The sequence below is a fragment of the Venturia canescens genome, chromosome 10, assembly GCF_019457755.1.
Source record: "Venturia canescens isolate UGA chromosome 10, ASM1945775v1, whole genome shotgun sequence".
Classification (NCBI taxonomy): Eukaryota; Metazoa; Arthropoda; class Insecta; order Hymenoptera; family Ichneumonidae; genus Venturia; species Venturia canescens.
The window spans coordinates 18,409,972-18,432,407 of NC_057430.1; the positions used below are offsets into that span (position 1 = coordinate 18,409,972).

The 22,436-nt window shown below is 38.5% G+C and overlaps 1 protein-coding gene across 7 annotated transcripts; it reads right to left on the reverse strand.

The window, feature by feature from the left end:
- Positions 1–350: 350 nt before the first annotated feature.
- Positions 351–21,082, reverse strand: LOC122417627 (tolloid-like protein 1). 7 transcript variants are annotated; one of them, XR_006262324.1, is made up of 19 exons: positions 19,970–21,081; positions 16,107–16,167; positions 15,821–15,919; positions 15,262–15,360; positions 14,967–15,144; positions 14,823–14,849; positions 14,314–14,525; positions 14,016–14,223; positions 13,646–13,854; positions 13,303–13,534; positions 12,997–13,185; positions 12,634–12,879; positions 12,239–12,459; positions 11,840–12,022; positions 11,623–11,752; positions 11,177–11,364; positions 8,692–8,847; positions 8,354–8,438; positions 7,597–7,722 (listed from the first exon to the last, which is right to left on the reverse strand). XR_006262324.1 is itself a non-coding variant. In XM_043431301.1 (17 exons), exons 3-17 carry the CDS (start codon positions 15,909–15,911, stop codon positions 7,373–7,375), a joined length of 2,763 nt encoding a protein of 920 aa, XP_043287236.1. In that variant the 5' UTR covers positions 15,912–15,919; positions 16,107–16,167; positions 19,970–21,082; the 3' UTR covers positions 351–7,372. The 7 variants fall into 7 exon arrangements, 5 of the variants coding, with proteins under 5 accessions (XP_043287236.1, XP_043287237.1, XP_043287238.1 ...); XR_006262323.1 differs by lacking the exon at positions 8,354–8,438 and having other exon boundaries at positions 7,587–7,722; XM_043431301.1 differs by lacking the exons at positions 8,354–8,438; positions 8,692–8,847 and having other exon boundaries at positions 351–7,722; positions 19,970–21,082.
- Between the last annotated feature and the right edge of the window lie 1,354 nt (positions 21,083–22,436).

Here is a 22,436-nt window from a genome sequence, read left to right on the forward strand (position 1 = left end):
TCGTGTGACAGCGTGAGATGATCGCACTTATCGGTATTTCACATGCACAGATTGTAATATCGCATATGCCACTTACTCATAACGCATTGAATATAGCAATGATTCGCTTTTATTTGTGTCAAAGTTACGCCGCGGTTCGTTCAATATTTCATATGTTTTTTTATGATGTTTGCTGTCGTCTCAACTTATACATGAGACTCGAGATCAGAGTTTTTTGAAAATTGCGTTGAATACTGACCGCGCGCATGTATACCACAGAATCCTGAATGGGAAAAGTCTTGGATCGTGTTTCTTCGCGACTCACCGATCATGACGAGATAACGGCAGATTGATGATAATCAGAACGCCGATGAAGGGCTGCTTCACATTTATTTCTTAATATTATCTCACAAAGAACAATGTGTCCAATGGAAACACGCTTGACAAGTTTTCTTTTCAGGATCATACAGCCCAAATTCCGGTACAGCCTGTACAAACCTCAGCTAATCTACTTTATCTTTTTTTTCGCACATTTTCACCGATCTTCGTGTCGTTGGTATTTTTCCATTCTCTTCTTCGTAAATCCGATATTGTTATTATTTATGTACATTATACAATGTCGATGATTCGTATTACCGCGTGTGTTAATTTCCAACTCTTTTTTTTTCCAGGTCATTTATGGATGAGTCCTTTTTTCTCACCTATACTTCCAATGATTTTGATAATTTATTAAAATAACGCAGCCCTTAAAATACACGTGTGTGTGACTTAAAAATAGCCGCGTGACAATTTGGTCCTCGAACATCTTTCGAGGGTCTCCTAAAAAAGCCTGTGACTAATATCATTTGTATTTTTCCCTCCGCCCCGTATATATTCACTGTTATACACCATAACGATGGATAATGACCGAGCTCGTATTATTATGACCAACTAATACGCTATATTTTTTTTCTTTTGTTCTTATAATTTTTTTATGCAAATACACGAAATAACACGTTTGAATATCGCCCTCATTCTAATTCGTATGTATATAGTCACAATTACGTATTAAAATGATTTACCATTTTTCAATGATTTTCCCCACAGTTGTTACCACTTTATTGATGAATAAAATCTCGTCGGAACGGAACGAAAGATACTTTTCCGGGCGGTTTTTGTTTATTCGTCAACTTACAAAAGAAAACTCATCACACCGAATATCGAATGCGCAATTTGTGAATGTTTCGTAATATGTATTTCGGGGGTCTCAACAATATTATGTGATACGTAAAAACATATTTCACTCCACCTTCTTCATCGACGATTCATCGTTCATCGGGCTTCCTAAAACGCGATGCTTCCAATTACATAAATAATCTTTTCAAAATTTATTTCACAGCCTCCTCTGCGTAATGCAGATCCACGCGAATCACTCACTTTTCTCATGGCTTTCCCCCCGCCCTATTTTCTCTATATATATGGAGCATCGTAACCTGGAATCTTGATTCGTTCTCTTTCGTTTTCGAATCCATCGACGATTCAGACACTAAAAAAGAAGACGACCTACCCGAAACGCGATCACATATGTTCTGGTTGTTGCGATATTGTGAAGAAAGCGGGAAGATTATCGATCGCGATAAATATCCCGAACGAGATGAGTCACTTCTTCGACCCGGTGCGGTGTGTTGGAGGATTCTTCGGCGATAAAGGGATAAAATAAAATGGTAGGTTGCGCGTTTATGATAAGAACGTGAGACGCGAATGAATGTCACTTTTAAGGGGGTTCTCGGCACTATACGAGGAAATGAATGAGAACGAACGGCGAGTATCAATTGAGATTGAACTTGGGTAAACGTTTTTGTTTTTTTTTTTTTTCGTTTTCTTTTATTTGGGTATGAGTATCACATCGTGGTTTTTTAAATCGTTCGTTTTTTTCTCAATATTAATTTTTATTTTCTCTCATTCATTGAAAGTAATTGAACACAGTGGTTCGATATATAAGTCTTACACTGACATTTAAATGCTTGCAGCTATTTCGGTTTAAATCTTCTTGTTTTTAGTCCTGGTTCGCGACCAAACAATAATTCGCTCGGCCCACGTCTCTTCTCGTCTTCCAAAATCGACTTTGTGATTTGCACTATAAAATGTGTGAAAATTCGCGCATATAAGAAAAAGGGTTAATGCAACATGAGCAACGGATTTCAGCTTTCTGTTTTTTCTTTCTTTTTCGAGGAATCTTGAGTCAGTCGTAATGTTATTCATCATTTTCGCATTTTTCCTTCTCTTTGTTCAAACTCGGTTCGAGTAAATTAGCTTTCGCACTTAATCTTTTACATATACTCTCTAGCATATACCATTTATTCCAGTTTTGTCATATTTATTTGGATTTTTTTTTTTTTTTTTTTCATAATTTTTGTTCCCCCCCTTTTTTATTTCCAGTGCATAACGTATGGTATGATTTTTTTTTCATTTATTATAGTTTAGAATATACTTTGGTATAGCTCCAATGGCAGCGATTAATGTGAAATATACACACACATATATATATATATACTCGTGTGTATACTATTATCATTATTCGTTAAACATTATTCGTTATCCATTATTATTATTATTATTATTATTATTATTATTATTATTATTATTATTATTATTACTATTATCAGTATTATTATTAGTACACGTTACTGTTTTTTTCCTGTTTAGAATTTAGAAGATTGGCGATCGTTACCTGTACTTACGAATGATTTATTTTTCCCAACCAACGCAACTGACGCTCCAACAAGGTTTTCTCACGAAAACGCACATCAACAAAACATATGAATACAATCAGTTTTATCGGGAGGAACCATTTTCGTTTCGTCATAAATCAAAGTGTTCGTTTAAAGCAAACAAATGTGTGTCATCGGCGTCTCTCAATAAAGTTGATCGAAAAACAACCCCCAACGTTTATATCGGACGAACCACCGGGAACCACTTTGAAGCGATGATATATTGACGAAAAATCGATCGTCGAAATATGCGCACATAATAAAAAGAAATATTGAAAAATCAGAACAGTTGGCTCATGGCGCATAACAAGCTGGTGACTTGTATTGTCATATTTCACTAGCTTTACCGATGACATTACGTAGAAAAAGCGGCATTTTCGTGTACAAAATATGAAGATGTGCGCGTCAATGTAACAACTTCTCGGCTTTCTTCTTTTTCCTTCAATGACGACTCTGGTATTGCAACTTTTTCTTTTCTTATTTTGTTCGTTCGTATTTAAATATGATATCTATGTAGAAATTTTTTCCCGTAGTAAGCAAAAAAGGGTTTTTTTTCTGCACCAACGGGGCTCTATTTATTCTTTTATCAATCCATTTGGATGCAGATTTTATTTCAATTACTTTTATGACTCGAATTTCGTTAGTGTTAATCACTCATTTCTTTTCAACCGGGACCCGCATAGGCGATATATATATAATATATATATATATATATATTTACTTACATATTTATAAGTATAAATTTAATGTGGATTCTATAACGAGATCCTAAGAATGGACCCTGCATGACCTATACAACGAGCAAAACCCGTGCGTCTTTTCGCTATTGCCGATTTTTTTCCTCTATTGGTTTGTTCATTTTTTCATTTGGTTTAAACTGTCACCTTGAACGCCTCGAAAATCGTGACAACGAATTTTTCTTTCGAGGCGCGATAAAGCGTTCTATCTGATTGATAATTCACCGGGCACAATTCTCTTACCACAAACTTTTGTCCGTCATTTTTTCTCGTGCAAAACGACTTTCTCCTCCCCCTTTGCCTTTTCGTTTTTATACATGCCGACTCTATAATTGTGTTCATTAGACGCGACTAATCGTTAAAATACATTAGGTCATATACAGGGCGTCTCACTGATGTTAACTGAAAAAGCAGCCTCGAGATAAGCATCGAATTTTTATTCACATCGCTCCTAATGAGTTATACAATTTTAAGTTGGAGGATGTGCGATCTTTCGTTTTGCGTGTATGTCCGAATAATCGTGCGGAGAGATTTCATAAGAAACAATACTTCGGTAATAAAATGGACGTTCGAAATCAAAATACTTTTTCAATCCGTTCTCAGGACTATTCTGCAGTTTCGGTAAGCACGAGAGACCTTCAATTTACGACTACTAATCGTGGGACGCTCTGTACATACGAATATCCTTAATACCTGTGTACACTTTATGCGTAAATCATATTTATCTCTCTGCGCTAGACCTTTTCTCTTCGGCACTCACCCTTTTTCCTTCAGTACCCTTAACCGATCGAGGTTTTTACACCCAACACCGACTTTTACGTAAAAAACAATATTTTTCGATCTCTTCGCTCCAAAGATTTTACTTGAATTTTTAAACATACTAACGGTAAACCAATGATTTTTATTCGCAGAAGACGCTTTCAGTGACAATTTTACATATTTTAACAGTCTACCAGAATTCAAAGTCGGAGAAATCGAAAAAAATAGTTCCTTTTCCGTTGACTCTGATTTTACGTACACCTTCGATATATTTTTCACTTGGAATCATGAGACAAACATTTTTCTTTCTCATAACGATTCCTCTTAAGAATTATGCACTTTTCGTATCATTTTTTTCCTGCGTTTCATCGGCCAAAATACAAGCTCGATTATCGACTGTATACTAGAAATTTATTTCAACAGTTGATTATCGTAATTATATTAGAAAACATGAAAAAATGATCAATCTCGTTCTGCTCGCAGGGACCAGCCTGCTCTACGAGTATTGATATTTTAATTTTTTTTTTTTTTTTTTTTTTTTTTTTCACGAACGGCAATCCAACTCCTCGCGATTCGTCTCATTTGTTCGGCCACTTAATCTTCGTTTCGTAATTTTTCTACGTTTCGAAATCGATTTCGACGTAAAATCAGAGTGGTCTATTTGCATGTCCGTAATCATGTGCCAAATTTCTATGCTATTTTATTTACTTATATCGAAATATTTAACGCATTATTATTTACAATATTACGTGTATACGCACTACATATTTTAGCATATACATATTTCGTCGAATATTTACACGCAGTATCCGTTAGTCAACGAGCTTTGGAATCTCCGTTTACCTATTTAAAAAAACAAATATATATAATCGTTAGATTTTGAATCGACCCCCTCGTACTCGATTCTACAAACACGTTTTTTCTTTCGGTTTTTGGTTTTGTTTTACTATTATCAAATTGGCGTACATTATTTTCACCGCACGCGAACATTTGTTCCCTAATTCATTTATAACGAATTAATTTTTTTGCCACGAGTTCTTTTTTACGACGCGCTTCTCATTTTTCTAGTGTCTTAATGAGACGAATCGTGGTTTTGGAACTCGGCGAAGCGTCAAGTATGAAATAAATTATCATCCAAATGGAGGAAAAAAAACACGAGAGAACGGAGAACTCCGAGTCAAAGATACATGAAAAACATGTAATAAAAATCATTGAATATTACAATCGATTTCTTCGTCTGTTTGAAAAAATTCAAAACAAAATAGTTTACGAACGGGTGAATCGATAGTGAACTTTTCACAGCACCAAACGACGAAGGGAAATTCGACTATTTTCATTCTAGCGAAATCCCTTCGGGGATATTAATAATAAAGAGGTGTAGTAATTAGTATAACAAAAATTAGAGGAATACATATAAGAGACAAGAATTGAGCCAAAGCATCGAAAAATAATCATAAATTGAATATAAATTGGCTCCGATCATCATTCGTATATGCAATGTTACTTATTTCTATAAAAAATAATGTGTCCACCATTATTCCGGTTTCTCATACAATTTTTCATTTTTTCACTCAATCGTTTGTTTTAACCATACTGTATAAATTATTATATTCGAGTACATTCGTGTATATAATGCTATAACAATATATTTCATATGTATTTGAAAGATTTTCGATGTTTTTGCCTCATGCTCGTCGCGCGCGTCGCAACAAACATTGACGGTTTGTTCCGTACGTAAGTAGAAAAGTGAGCCACCGGAGGCGGCATCTTTCAAATTCCACAAATCCGCTGGAACTATCTTTGCGTCTTGTTAAATCCGGCGTAATGAAACTTCCGGGTTATTGATTTTTGAGCATGGTTCATATGGGAAAGGGAGTGCGATAACGTCCTGCCCAAGATCAACATTCCTCGCACATTTTTTTAATTTTCTGTCAGTGAAACAGAGTGGAAGACTACAGAGAGAAGTATGATTGAGCAACAGAAATTCCGTCGAATTATATCCGAATGTTCGACGGAAGCGACATTTTTGTTTGTTTTTTGGTTAAATAATTAAAAAAATAAATCCGGTGATTTTGGAAATTCGACCAAAGGATACTGCGCGTGTAGCCGTCATCGTGTTTCTCCGCATAGACTGTGTTCCGTCGTTTCGCACGATAATGCAATAATAATAATGATAATAACAACAATAATGATAATAAAAAACTATCGTTTTTGACGCACGGTTAGAATTTTTTCATCTTCATTTTGAAAATAGTTTGAGGTATGCTATACATATATATTATATATTGTATATTAATGTATAATATATATCTACAATATACGTTATACTAAGCACGTATAATCTGAGCACGTTGATCGTGTGCGGATAGACTGGTTGTTTTTTTCTTCAACTTTTCCGTTTCTTTGTCTTTTTGTTTGATGCCAAGATAAACTCGATCATATAATCGTTGCTGGTGAATAATCAGGCACCGTTATTCGAGCAGCAGCAGCAACAGCAGCAGCAGCAGCGGCAGCAGCATCATCAGCGGAACAAGAAATTCGTCAGTTTTTCATAACGCCGGAACTGATTATAAAAAAACAGCAGGAACAACGAACAATTTATAATACTTGAAGAAATGGAAAGAGAGAGTGAGAGAGTACGAGTATGTTCAGGTTCGCGCGCGACTCTGCTAATAATGTCAAGCGAATATGAAAAATGATGAATTGTTGGGTATAATCAACGACGAGTATTTGCCAAGCTCGTACATCGAAAAGTCGAAAAAAAATCCGTGTTTCCCGTCGTCAGACGATAACGAAAATTTCCGCAATAAAGTGATAGTTACAGATACGAAGGAGGAAGGGGAAATTTTTTTGAAATACTGTGTTTCAACAATAAAAGAACTGGCTCTGAGAAAAACCCATGAAAGCTCGGAAAAAGCACGAATGTTAAACTTGTTCCCATGTATCTAATCATCGCGGTAATCTAAACCGCGAAGTAAAGCAAATTTATATTGTTTTTCATATCTTTCATAAAGTCTGATATGAAGTGAAAAAATGTAGTTTGGCGTTAAGAATTTCGACGGGGCGGGCATTGGAGTCGAGGAAGAAAATTTGGAGGAAGACGCGGAGATTTGGTTGCCGCTACAGGGCCGAGAAAGGAGACCGCGGTCACACGCTGTCCGGGCTACTACGATCGTCGTGACAAACGTGGTCATCGTCGCGCTCACTCTCGCTCGGCGGACTCGGTTGCTCGAGCTGATATTGATTATAATTATGAGTATGAGCGTGGCTGTGAGTTTGGGGATGATTCAACAGGCTGTGATGATAATGGTGATGATGATGGTGGTAGCACCGTCGCTCTTCGTCAACGCGCTGCTGTAGATCGTCAATGTGCACTTCCTCGACGCGTCTCTTCAATTTACGATGACATATGAGACACAGTACGAGAGCTGCGAGGACGGCCGCAACCGCGCAACTCACTGGCACCGCGTAATTGTCAATTGGCGCAGCAATCGCACCTGCAAATTCATTCCAATCAACTTCGAGCTCATATCCGTAACAGAAAAAAAATACATTATTCTCGACGATGCACGGATCCCCCCTCCTCGGGACTATAATTTTTATCCCATTCCAAATGAATCGGGAACTGCAATTTTTATTTTTTTCGTCTCCTTTTTTTCAAATTTTAGCTCCAATGGAATATTTATGAAAAATCATTTGACCACCTTCGCAATGAATCAACGATGTATTTATCAGTTGCGAATAAAACGGACGATATAAATATATGAAATAAGCCACGAATGAGAGAGAACAATAGGGGATCATAAAAAGCGTTCATAAGGTCGTTCGTACGAAGAGACATCGAATAAAGCATGCACTATTTTACTTGCGCAGAGGAAATGTTGCACGATGAAGAGGGATACGAGGAGAAATTCAATGATTCGCATTCGTTTATTCCGCATGCATAAGCGGTTGAGACACACGCAGAGAAGCGAGTATTGTGAGGCTGCTGTGTTACTCGATATATTTATGTTTTTATATAACGTATTTATATACAGAGGGCCTTTTTTATTTCTTTTGCCTCTCTCAATATATTATGAAAATAAACAAAATAAAATATACAGTTTTTATGATGTTTTTTTGTTTTACCGTGATGAATGATGGGTCCGTTGGCGAGGCAAACGCACAAAATCAATGGTTCATGATTTTTTTCTGATGAATGTTGAGATGCCGACTGAGCAAAATGCAGCGAAATAAATATTGCACCATAAAATTACGTCCGTTATTGCTTTTTTTATATTTTGTTACTACGGATAGTATTTACATATAAATATCCGTCCAAAGACGTTTATTTATCGAGACACAAGTATATGAAACTTTCGAGATGGAAGGGAAAAATTATGATTTTTTATGTTTTTATTTACTTTTGCAAGTTTTATTTGACAGTGTTGAATGAGCATGTGCAGAAGAATTGTGAGTGAACTCACGTGATATAAGGGAGAGATCATATCATGCCCGATCGTCCGAAGCCTCGAGAGGGAAAAGGCCTCAGATGCTCGCGAACACAGAGAAGCACAGAGACAGACGAAGAAGCATGGCAGAAAGTCCGGTGAGTGCTGGTGACAGCGGGGCTGATGCTGTACCTGCGACACCATACAACACCATTCACCCACCGCCTACCCCTCAACCTCTCTTTTCCTTCTTCTCTCCTCCCCCCCCCCCCCCCCCACCCCGCTCACTCTTCTCTTCACCCTTGTCGGACTTTAACAGAACCTTTTTTTTTCTTGCGTTTTTCATTTCAAATTTCTTCGTCGCTTTCTCCCCCTTTCTTAGATCGCGTCCGTCACCACTTTGTGCGTACCCGATCAAATTATCACGCGATTCAATACCACGAATTCTAGCGCTTCTAACTTTTCCGCGTACCATTATTCAGACCGGAAGAATTATTTTGAAAAATCAGCCTCTCGAATGCCCGATTTAATCGGAAGGAACGTTGAGACTAGTTTTTTTTTATCGATTACGCTATATTTGAGAAAAAAAAATGTCTGCATCTGAAGACATTTAAAATTTGAATAACCGAGCGATTTTTAAGACTCGCGTTGAGAGTCAGGAAATGTTCGAAGTTGAAATTTCTATTATGAATAATGTTCTCGAGAAGTCGAAATATAAAAATGGAAGACAACGAATCGCTGCATGAAACTTGACTTCTATCGTTTATTTTCTCATTTCGTGTACATAAAGTTTTTGAATGCAACTGACAGTTTGTTTGATGATAGTCGGGTAGTAAAACAAATATTACATTTTCAATATAATTCTTTCGGCGCATGAAAAATAAAATGTATCTAAAAAAAAGCCTTAATTTTATGAACAGATACAGAATTTGTGGGAAAAAAAATGTTATGATGTTTTTTTTTTTTTTTTTTTTTTTAGATACACTTTAAGAACCCTAATATATGGAAAAAGAAGGCAACGTCTAGCGCCACATTACTCGCCATTCAACTCGAAAGGAACGATTTACTCAGCCAAGTTGGAAGATCGATTCTTACGTTCACGTGTAACAACTTCGGAAGCGGGTATATGAATCCGCGTGACCAAAATATCTCATAAATTACTGGGCCGATTGGATTGAAATTTTGAGTGAGGTTCATTGTACTCTGAACTCTCAACAAATTATTGTTTTTCAGAAAAAAAAAAAAACTACCCGATTACGTTTCTCAGGTTTCCGGCAAAACGGAAGCACTTACCGACGTTGCCTAATTTCTATTCGAATATAAAGAACCGATAGCATTGAGTGAATGAAAAATGAAGCCACAGATGGAGATTGATAATAAAATGACGATGTGGGCATAGATTGCATTGAAAGTGGCAGTTGAAGCGGAAAAAAAAATCCAATTAAACGTTCATTTGTAAACTGACGCTCGGTTTTATCGAATCGGAAAGAACTGATATAAATCCCTTTGAAATTCGTTTCTTTCTTTTCGAGTGCGATTAAATTTAAAGGGAAATAGTATATGGAGATTAGAATTCGTATTTTTATTCAATCGACAATGGGCATGCCACGATAAGTAGTAATATATACACATATATGCGTGTATTATATATGCATATGTATGTATCAAGTTATTCAGAGACATCCAATTAAAGATAGATAAGTCACAAGATACAATAGATGAGTATAGTGTACTATGAAACGAATATGTAATTATATTATGACACCAGAGTCATCCATACACATAGTGTTACGTGTGTGGATCTTGTTGATCGGAAATACATGTAAGAAAGGTTCAGAATAAATAATTCTATGATGATAATACATCTCGGTACGGAGGAGAGATAGAATTCCATAGGTGACATAGCGTGTGCTCGACAGTTCAAACAGTAATTGTGGCAGTTTTCGGATAGAATATTTTTTAACGACAAGTATAAAGCAATCCAATGTCATTTATCAATAGCGTTACACTTAACTGAGACTCAAATTTCGAGGATCGAGTTTCCAGATCCGATTCCGATCGAAATTCTGAATTTTTACAATAGATCGATCCACAACGATTTATCGCGTTTTTTGCGGCAACGATCCCGAGATATACAATAAGTATGGAAGCAATCTCAAAGAGAGACGGACAGAGTGACTCTGTATGAGAAAGATTCTCATGGTAATTTCTCATGGTAAGTTTTTGTATTCTCTTAAATTTTTTGGCGTAATTTTTGAAATATAATTTCGATAGAAGGACAGTCTGATTTTACGATTCGGAATTTGAGACAGAATTTCCGTTGAAATTATTGATCATTCTACATATGAGATATCCCGTATACTATTATACATATACGAGCGATTGAAAAATCGACACTTTGAAAGAAAAGGTGGTAGCAGAATGGAACATTGGTTCGGATCGCTGTGATATATTTGTAAATAAATAACAAAGAAAATCAAGTAAAACGTGATGAGATTTATGTTCTAGTTAAAGGACTTACAGTTTTCCTCGTCGGATGTGTCTTCCGGTCCGCAATTGTCGATTTTGTTGCAACGCAGAGCCGTCGAGATGCAATATCTGCTTATTTCGCAATGAAATTCGTTTGTATCGCACTCGGTCGCCATTGAAACTTCCGTCCACACTGCACGAAATCCACGTTGCCCAACCGCCTTGTCAGCAGATATGAAACTGCAAAAAATCAGATTTGTGAATTTCAGTGTATTTCAGTTTCCTCCGGTTGGAAAATTTCTCAAGTTTTTCCCATTCGCCGAGCGCGTTGAGAAAATTAAGACAAATTGAAATGTTAAAAAATAATTCCAACCACAGATCCAAAAAAACACTTCGTTTTTTTTTTCGTTTGAGGAAATAATTTTTCATCTGTAGTGTTGAATTCGTTACTTTATTTCCAATTTCTTGTCCAATTTAAAAAGTAGAGGGGGGACGAACCTAAGACGCATGTTGTTCTCTTCTGACAGATAACTCCATTGTGATTCCGGAGTTTTCACCCCACATAACTCGAAGGGTGGTGCCGTTGACGAATGCCACATTCGTAAAACTGCAGCGGGACAACCACGCACTGAAATTTCATTGCAGCGTTAATAAAAATCATTGAGTATTATCGAAAATTTGCTTCGGAGTGATTGAAACATCGAGTAACTCGTACCAGATTGTTCACCCTCGACAGAAAATAATTCAAAGTTCAGAAGTATCCGATGATTCGGTCGAACGTTGATGAACCAATTACACGTTTTACTGGCAAGATTACGCGCAGGTTTGTCATAATTGTTTGGAAAGTTTGGACTTGTTATAACACCAAAGTCGAGACTGCTTATATTTGAGCCGCAATCTGTAAAAAAAAATGATAAAAATAGTTTTATTTTTTTTTTCAACATTTTCAATTGTTCTCCTCTAACGTAATTGAGAATAAAAAAAATATCTGTTGAAAGATGTTAATCTTTCGCAATGAAGAACGACGATCGGAATGATTTATAAAAAGGGCTCATGGAAGTGAATTTTGTTTGAAAAAAATGGAGTACTGGGGGAGAAATACAAAATGTTTTACCTCCAAAAATGGATTTCGCCACTTCGAAGGTGTAGCGAGCTTTGAATCCGCTGTAGACGAGTTCCGAGTCCGAATGGAGGATAACTTTGAGACCGAGAGCTCCGAGATTCGATTCCACCGGCCCCGGTGAGGTCATCCAACAAAACCTACCTATCAATTTTTCTGTATCATCCCGATACATATTGTAAATTTCGAGCCAGTCGTCTTGGCACAATTCAGCCCTGTCGATTGAAGTGATATTCATTAAAATTTTCTTTTTTTCTTTGTTCATCCTTTAATTAATCAATTTATCATAATAAATGAAAAATCGCGAATAATAAATATTGTGGAGGAATTTAGAAAAAAAATTTCATAGCGAATAATTTTATCTTCGCGTTATTCGTGTATCAAGTTACCCGTAATGACCAACGGTCAGGTTGGTATTTCTCGTTCTGACTTTAAAATGATCGAACACGAGGGTGACTTGTTCGTTCGGTGTTGCCAAAAACAAGTATGTACAATTCGTATCGCTTGGATAATTGCTAGGATAACGCGGCGAATTGAATTCGCCTTTTTTACGTGAGGAACTGCGGTATGCGAAGGAGCAGGTACCGTCCGGTGCCGCTGTACCCGGTATCCTGTATTCCGTTTCGAAATTGTATCTTTGTGACAAATAAAAACAAAAGAAGAACATGTTTTTATCATCTCTGTGCCGTTTTGCATATATGAATACGAAAATGTCAAGTGAAAAATTTCATGCCAAGGCTTTGTAAAATTACTGTGCTTTGAATCCTTTGCCCTGCTTCATTTCCCCGCTGCTGAACACCATGACGAGACGTGGCCCGTCGCTAACTACGTGGCTCGGATTGCTCTCGGTGCCACACATCTCGTAGTCAAATTTGTCGTAAGAGTCCGTCGCCTCCTGTCCTTTCAAGTAAATCTTGAGGTAACCATCTGTACACGCGGACCTGTCAATCGGATAGAAGTATTTTTTTTATAACAATAAATGAGTACGGACTCGAAGAATTATCGACAAATAGAAATGAATGCATTACTCGAGTAAAGAGAGCTAATAATATACTCACTCTCCCTTAGCCTCGCCCTTTGTTATTTCAAAGTTCAAAAAAGTCAGTCGCACGCGCTCCAAATGTTGCGAGTCTTGCATACCATAAACGAAGTAACGACAAACGACTTTGGTTATGTATGGAAATGGATAATTTGGACTGACGACGTAACCCGACGATTTTTTCTGGCTCAAAATTTTTTGATCACACTCCGAGCCACGTATATGCATACCATGGTAGTTGGTTATGAAATCTGCAATTTGAAAATTTTCAAATTTACTTGACCATCACTGTGGAATCACTATTACTAATTTAATTTTTATGCCTATTTTTGCCCGCGAGAAAATATTGCATTTAAACTTGCCTAATTTAACAAAACTCTCGGAAAATTCAAAGATTCCTTTGAATCCTCGATTTTGCGTATTCGCCGTACGCTCAAGAGTTACGAATAAAACCGTGAGATTATTTTGCGAGGAATACAACACCAAATTTCGCTGTTGACCGCAGTAAGTGCCGATAACCGGTGACGTTGTGTTCGGACCGTCAAACACTTTGACGTAATCGAACGGACAGCTGTAAAAAAGGAAAAGTTTGAATACAATTGGATTACCTCCGCGAGGTGTTTCGCGAAGCACGATCGAGTGTTTATTTTTCTTATTTTATCGAGGCTTATACAATACGAATCGTAAACAAAAAAAAACGGTGGAGACATTTGATGAAAGTTGTATACGTACTGAGGACCTCCGAAGAATAAGTCAAAGTCACGAAACTCGAGACGAACCCTCTGCGCCGGTTTTCCAATGAACGTGTAGTTGCAGACGAGATCCTTCGGATATGTGCCTGGATAAGTCGGCGATAGTATGTTTCCCGTACGTTTCGTTTGGGAGTCTACGATGTACGAGCACGGAGTTTCCGGAGCTGGTGTACCAACCGCGTATTCGGCTGCGAACGAGCAATCATCATTTATTTTCATACGAGAATCGATTAAAAATTGGTATTTCCTCATTTGTCACAATTTTCTTTCCTGCTTACAGGCATTGATGAAGGTGTATCGGCCGCCGAAGAGGCTCGGCTCTGTGACATTTTTATCCGTGTAGAAGCTCAGAGCGAGACCCTGATAAAGTGAAACTCTTCTACGCGGTGGAATAGGACCGCAATAACGGCCACCGAACGGCGTCTCTATCAACTTGGTCGTATTCTCCGATCGTATCTCCGTGTACACATCCATGTACTCGTGAACACATCTGTAACGTTTATTTCATTTTTTTCACTCGGTTTAAAACCACGATAATCTACGAGCCGCCCCATTCTCAGATATCCCCCTGGCTCCTTTATGATCCGTACAAATTTATTCATTTTTTTCGCACACCTATATACGCACTCGACGAGACTTACGAAATATGCGAGCATGCGAGCCACGAGCAATGATGAAATTTCACAAATTCATTTTTTCAATTTTTTCAATTCATACTTTGAAATTTTTATCTCCTTCGTTCCTTATTTTTCCCTGCTCGTCCATTCTACGTATTCAATTTACTTACGCAGGCAATTCCCCGACGGCGGATCCACTATAAGATTCCAAGCAGCGACACACAGGCATACACACAAAACGGATACTTAATTTATGTTACAAATACAAGATTGCCATTATAGGATATTGTGAGATGAAGAGAGGTGCGACTCACTCTGGCGGAGAGCCGCGGAGGCCGAAGGAAGTAAAGACGAGTTCCACGCGTTGTTCCGGCCCAGCGAAGAACGTGTAAACGCACTGCTGTGATTCACCATCGGGATTTATCAAAGACGGTGCCTCAAACGTTCCATTTTGCGGGCCATCCGCAATGCTGACGAATTTCTGGTCACACTCTGTAACGATAAATGAGAAAAAAAAAAGAGAGAATAATTGCATGGAAGAAGGGAAAGAGTGTGATACTGAAAAAAACGTATATGCGAAATTAAGGAGGAAAAACATTGAGAACGTACTTGGTGTTCTGGCAGTGGTGATGGGTCCCGGTGGTGGTGGTGGTGGCAGGGTTGGTACGTAGTCTTGCTGTGGCAGTGGTACGTCAATTACCTCGCGGCCTGTTTTCCGTACGTTTTCGGAAGAGATCGGTGATTTAATGTTTCCCGAACAAGATCCACCCCCACCGGGAACACACCACACCACATTAATCATATGCTCATAGTACATAGATTACGAAAAGCTCTGATTTCGAATATATGAAACTCTCGTTACAAAATACAATTCCAATTCGTGTGATGTTTTTTTTTTTTTTTTTTTTCGGTAACCCTACTTTCGCTCGCTCCGCGTTTGGCCATATTTTATTTATATCTCATGCGTATGTAAAAGTGTTTAATTATCCCCCGCGTGTACGCAAATATATACGTGTGCGCATGTGTAATCATCACGATAAACAAATGTATATATACATTCCGTTGACGCGCGCACCTTTTCCCATTGACGTTATATAATATTTCGCGAGCGATCGAGGAGAAAAAAAAATGATAAAAGTAAGAGCGCGACAACGCGATTGTTACTTACCTGTGGTAGTACGTGGACAGAGTAGCAGGAGGAATATGACGGTAGGTGAAACGAAACTACTCCCAGAGGCATGCCAGAGTACCGAAGCCATACTGTGTCCTGCAAACAGATTTTCTTTACAACCCTAAGACTCTCGAGGCCTTGATCTCTTTTCCCCGGCTTTCTTTATCTTTTTCTTTTCTCACTCTCTTTCCACCAGCCGGCGTTTTTTTTTTTTTTTTTTTTTTTTCAACACCAAGACTTTTCTCGCTCCCCGCGGTGTTTCATCTCGTTCCGCGATGCTTACCATATCGTCAGTGTCTATTCCAGGTCCAGGAAGAACGAGGAAGTCCGATCCGGTTGATCATCTGAAAATTCAACGAAAATTTTACTTTTATCCGAATTGACAAACCTTTGCGTTTTATCGAACATACTAATAATAACGCTTTATTTAAAAAATAATGTCAACGTTTCAAAAGCATTTTTTTCTCTATATATATTTTTTAATGGTTCGACGAATGATTTTCTTGTTCCCTCTTTTCATCAATCTAGCGAATCGAATAAAACCTTTGAACAAATGTACTAAGGAGTATGCTGGAAAAAGCAAGAGCAGTGTGCGCGGACGACGAACGGGGCATCGTGGGGGGAGCCGGTTGATCCGATCGCTGAAACGAAAAAGAGATAATCGACGATCAACGAGTGAAAATGATCGGCAATAGTCGGACGAGCCGTAGCCGTTACTGCACAGGCAGCGCGCGCTTGGCTGACTTAATTCGGAACTATTCACTGTAAGTGATAAGAGCCTGGCTCTGATCAATCACCGTCGTTCGCGCGCCCATAGGCATAAATAAAAACAAACTGCGGGAGAATAATGGGGGGAAAAAAAAAACGCACAATGCCTAGGAATACGTTCGTGAAATTATTCTCGCTCAATGAAATGTGTTATTTTGGGCTTTTATTTCGTGGATTTTTGATGAAAATGTTTGTTTCCTCGTTATAAAGGTAAGCCGTTGTTAAAACGAAATGAAAAATAAAATAGCCACGAGCGAGCACGTGTGTATACGAAAGTGTTTCCAACGGGAGAGATGTTGAAGGAGCAATTGTGAGAGAGGTAACGAGGGAAGTGTATCACGTTGCGACGTAGGCCGAAGAAGGTGATGAATTATAGAGTGAGAAAACGTACCACGCCCTCGACCAACGCGTACCCCTCCTCGCTGCTGCCCCATCGTTCCCGCGATAGTTTTCCCTTCTCATCGGTTCTTTTCCCCTTTCTCTCTTCTCCAATCTCGCGATTTCGTGGCTGAATTAATTAAAGCAGCTGGCGGGCGGGCGGGCGCGTGCGGACGTGTCGCACATCGACGCACAGCTGCTCTCCGCTATTTATTGTATTATTATTATTATTATTTTTCACCAACTTCGAGGACCAATATTTTCCGCCCTCGTTCGTAGTCCTACATTTTTCCTCGCGCTCCTGCACGCTCGCTACCGAACGAATGAGAGGAATCGCTTGTAACAACCAGATTACTACGATTTTCTACATTTTTATATTTTTCTTCAACCATAGGTCATCGAAAATAAATAATTCGTTTGTTTCTAAATACGAAAAATCATTGGTGGCTCGTGAATATATATATATATATAACAATTTTCTTATAAAGCCCGTGCGAAACCTTTTCTTTTTTTTTTTTCTAATATCAAACCTTTTCGTGAAAAATATTTCCAAGTCTAAATATGAGAAGGGGAGTGTGCCCGAGCAACGATGTTGAAAAATTTGAAGCGGATGTCCTTTCAAAGAAGATTGCCGCCAAGTCGAAAGAAGCATAAGCGGCGAGGGATGGAAGGTAGAGACTCGGCGATGTGACAGCTGACAGCACGCGCGTAGGAGTTGTAAAATGCGTATATATATGCTTTAGTCACGTGTTTGGAGAAGAAAAGGGCAAAAGTTCATATAATCGACTTGAGACTATTTGTTTGAGTAAAAATCGTTGAATCATTCGTCATTGAACTTGGCCCGGAAAAAACATATAGCGTGCCCTTTCGAAGGATGATCGTGTTCGCGCGTCCGAAACTAAATAATCTACGAGTACGAAATAAAATATATAGAGAAGGAGGCGTATAAGCGTGAAACCATACACACGAGAAAAAGGAGACGCCGCCACGCGTATTATAATTCAGCCACGCCCCGCTGGTAAGCTCTCTTATTAGAGAGGTCAAGTATCGTTGTTTTTCCCCGTGGGATAAAAGTGAAAAACAAACCCGTAGCCTATTTAAAAACAATCCCTTCCCCTCCCGCCCGTTGCGCTGCCCCCGTGTCGGGAGCATCCGAGTTTATCGATCGTTGTTCCAAGTAAAGCGAACAATCGGAGTTGGCATAAAACTGAGAGATTTGGAAAAGGAAAAAGGAGGAGGAAAGGGGGGGAAAAAGCAATTCTCGGAATGCTTGATACGAGTGAAATACGCTCGTGTGCTTTGTGCGGTTGGAAGGAGCAGTAGGAGGGGCAAAATAAGGACGACGAGGGGATCGAGGTTGCTGCGGATTGCGAATTGCGGGGAGGTTAAAAATCCCGCATCTTAAAATGAAATGGAGAATGATAGCGTACAGAGCGTTTCTGGGGTGGCTTCTTTCGGTTGATTTTTGTGCGCGAGCTCGGCCCTCAAACTGAAAAGCAAAATTGAGCGAAAAAGTAACATTCAAGTCCGAATAGGCTCAAATGGGGGGGGAGGTTAAAGACCTCAAAAACATAATTCGTTGCAAATCATATTATGCTGAGCTCTGAAAATTATAAACAAGAGATAAAGAGAAAGGAAGCGAGAGAGAGATGCGAAGGAAAGTGAAAGGATAGTACCGAAGAACCGCGCCCATGCACTCGCGGCAAGGATGCTTCGCGCTACGGGATGGTCAATAGTTCTCGCCGCTTTGGGTGTGCGGCACATACGTCGTTTCGCGCGTGGTCCCTGATCATGGAAAAGGAGGGAGAGGACACTCCTTCGAGATATCGAATTCGAGGCTTCTCGATCGGTCGACCGTTCCATATTTTATATACGATTCGTCAATTTCATCAACTATGAAAATTACTTTTCATTTATTTTCTACCGTTAAAAAAATTTCTTATTTCTCAACGAATCGTATCCCGAACTCTTATTCCGCTTCGCATACATTTGCATAGAAAATATTAAGTTAACAAAACTTTGCGAATCACTTTGACAACGAGATATATATTCGAAAATGATTCAGCCCATTTTGAAAAGTCGCCGCGACGAGTCGATTTTCATTCGGCAAAGGTCGAACAACTCAGTTTCTCTCACGGCAACATATTTTTTCTTCGCAAAATTTGTTTACTTCCCTCCCTCCCTCTCGTTTTACGAACACCCTCTGCTAAACGTATTTTTGCTTATTTTCCTTGCATTATTTTCCTCCGAGACTCCTGTTCTTTCTGCTGGTGTCGGGATTGCTTGTTATTTCAGACACACTTTGGTTAACGACGACCCGTTACTTTTTCCCGTGAGAAACTGAGAAGAGCGAGAGAGAAAAGCACAGATAGCGCGTTAACCTCCATGCGAAGAGGCGTGCGCGCGCCCAAACTGTAACAAAGCTTCGATCTAATCATACGTACGTAACAGAGACGAAACGTGGGTGTGTAACAACTGAGAAAAGTAACTTGTTTTTTCCTATAGCAATAAAAAATTTCCGATTAATTTATTTCCCCCGGTCCCTTCAAGTTATTTTATAAGTTTCCAATTTTTATCGGTCTCCGAACGAAATTTCTCTGAGAAAACAGAACCACAAATTATCAATATTTCCTCGTCGCGATCGTAACAAAAGGAATTTGACCAATGAGGAGAGAACATACCGTTTGATTTTTGAACGAAACATATGCTGGTTGTTTTCTGTTAAAAGTTTTGTAAAAAAATTCGAATTTTTAACCTCAAATATTTCGTTTTCGCCTCTCTCGAAACTCGATGCATCGTCGTCAGGCTTGATAGAAAATGAATATGGGGACGGCTAATGTACTTTTTTTAGGATATTCTGCGAGAGACTTGAGATTGCGAGGCACTTTTGGAAAGAGAGCACACGGAAACCGGTGCTAATTTTCAATAGCATTTCGGTTATTTCGTCGTTGTGGCAGTGCATTAATGATTTAGATTGGAGGAGAAAAAGGGGTGACCTACCGTTGAGGGATTTGGTGCATGGTCCCTCGAATATGAAGGGCGAAAAAGGTCGAAACGATTCACACACGAGCGCGGAACAGATCACGAAAACAAGACCAAGAAAAAGCACTCGTTACGAAAAATCTAGTAGATTTTCGGTGAAAACGACGAGGAGCAGTCGAGTTGTAAGATTATTAGGAACGAAATTGTTGAAGAATCACAAAAAACAATACGCCAAAAAATGAGAAGTAGAAAACGCAAGTTTTCTTTGCCCCGCCCGTGGCGCTCGAAGAGACGCGAGAACCCGCAAAAAGAAGTAAACAAAAAATTCGAAAGATCAGTAAGAAGAAGAAAGAGAACACAAAACACGAGTCGACAAACTTTTCCTATGATTCCTGTGCTTTCTTAGATCGTTTACGTACAAAGCGTACACGCGCGCACATTTCTTTATATCCGAAATAAGATTCGTCAAATATTTTTTGGCGTGTCTTTATCAATGGATGATGTTGAAACTCGTCCGTTATTATTTTTACTTCGCGAAAAACTTCACAAAATTCATAAACAATGTTTCGGGTTCACTTTTTTATTTATTTATTTTATTATTGTTATTATTATTAACATGCAGCAGCAGCAGCGACGAGCAGCCGCCGCCTTCCGGCACTCTCGAACTAGAGCATCCTCGTTTGAAGGATTAACACTGACACAATAAAAAAGCACCGAGCACCACGATTTTCGCTCCAATCATTGCGCAAAGTTGTTGATGTTCGTTCAAAAGTTCAAAACTCGAATTAAATCTTTTTCATACACCATTACACTGTGTATACGGAAGAGCCTCGCCCGCAGAAGCTAACGGCAGAGCATCAGCCGAAGAAATAACCGAACTGTCCTTTCGTCGCTGTAGCAGTGTCGAATTTTATATACACACACACACACATATGTATATACACAAATAAATAATGAATATATGTGTAAGTAATTTTAAATATAGTGATATAAATCTATATATGTATATAATCGCGCTGTCGTTTAACGCGTTACGAAGAACACCCACGACTAACCAAGCAACATTCTTCTTGCCTCTAAACTCGCGCGTAGCGGTTATACTTTCTCGCGAGATGATGAGCTTCGACTCCGCACATTCTCTCCCCTTCTACCGAGTCTTTCCCTACCGAGACGCCACACACGCATCCTCCCCTACTTTGCCCCATGCTGCTCCAACTACCCTAGTATCATCCCCCCCGACCCGTTCTCTTCGCTGCTATATTACTGTTTTCGCTCCGCCACTCTACTCTGCTGAACAACCTTCCCGACGATACACAGAGGGCACCACGACTAGCCGCCAGCCGCCACCCCTGTCCTGTCCACCTACTATTTTTATATATATATATTCGCGTATAGACGAATGTCAACAAAATATTTGTTAAGATATGTTATAAAACATAGTCTATGACTTTTTTCGGGCTTGTAATATACTGTACGGAGAAATTGTGAGCCGAAACATTGCGGATAGGCTCATTTTTAAATTTTGGTTCTTACTATTATGGCATATTTGTCCACCATATAAATGCCTGTATATATACAGATAGGTTTATATGTATGGAAATATTATTGATCGCCAAAGCGCAAGCGTCAACTATGACCAGCAAGCAAGAACGCGATAACGCCGATATTACCTTTTCTATGTCTTTCTTCTTCCCAATGCCCCCTGCTCCGCCCCGTTGCTTTCTATTTTCGAGCTTTTGCCGCACTAATATATCCAATTTCACTATTTATCATTTTTCCTTGCGAACCGCATCGATATACATCCATACGAACTTGCTTGTCCGTAAAAAAGCAGAAGTTATTAGTATTTTTTTTTTTTTTTATTGCGGAGATGTTTACATTTTTTTTATAAATGTGCGACAATTATATACATAAAGCAAATGAAATAAATAATAATTGTTTTTGCTGTATGATGTAGTTAAAAATTCACTCACCCTAAAGTCACGCAATTAATAATAAAAAAATTTCCTGTGTCATTTTTCCAAAAAAAACCATGTGCATCGGCATGAGGTTAAGCATTTTTTAAGCAAACACTGTTTTCGTTTTGCTTATGAAGTTAAATTCCGAGCAAAAATAACAAATGATTTGCCATTAGATTGCACATGCTTGCGAGAAAATGTTTTTTTTCAAATTAGCGCTTTTTCAAATATGGATTTCAGGTTTCGTCACAGTTTGTATAAGTTTTGTCAGTATTATCGCTATACGAATCGTATTATATTGTTTCAAATTCCGCCATCGTCCTCAACGTATATATGTTCATTTTAATTTTAGTAATGTAAGAAAATTGAGGAAAAAGTTTAGGTTTATTTGGGTTTCATTCAATTTATGATATGAATGAGTACATAATGAACAATAAATTCCAAAATTATATTTATGGTTGTTTTTTTTTTCAATGCTTTCGCGCCAAGCCGATTCCATAAACCTCAAAAAAGTCAGAAATCTGAAA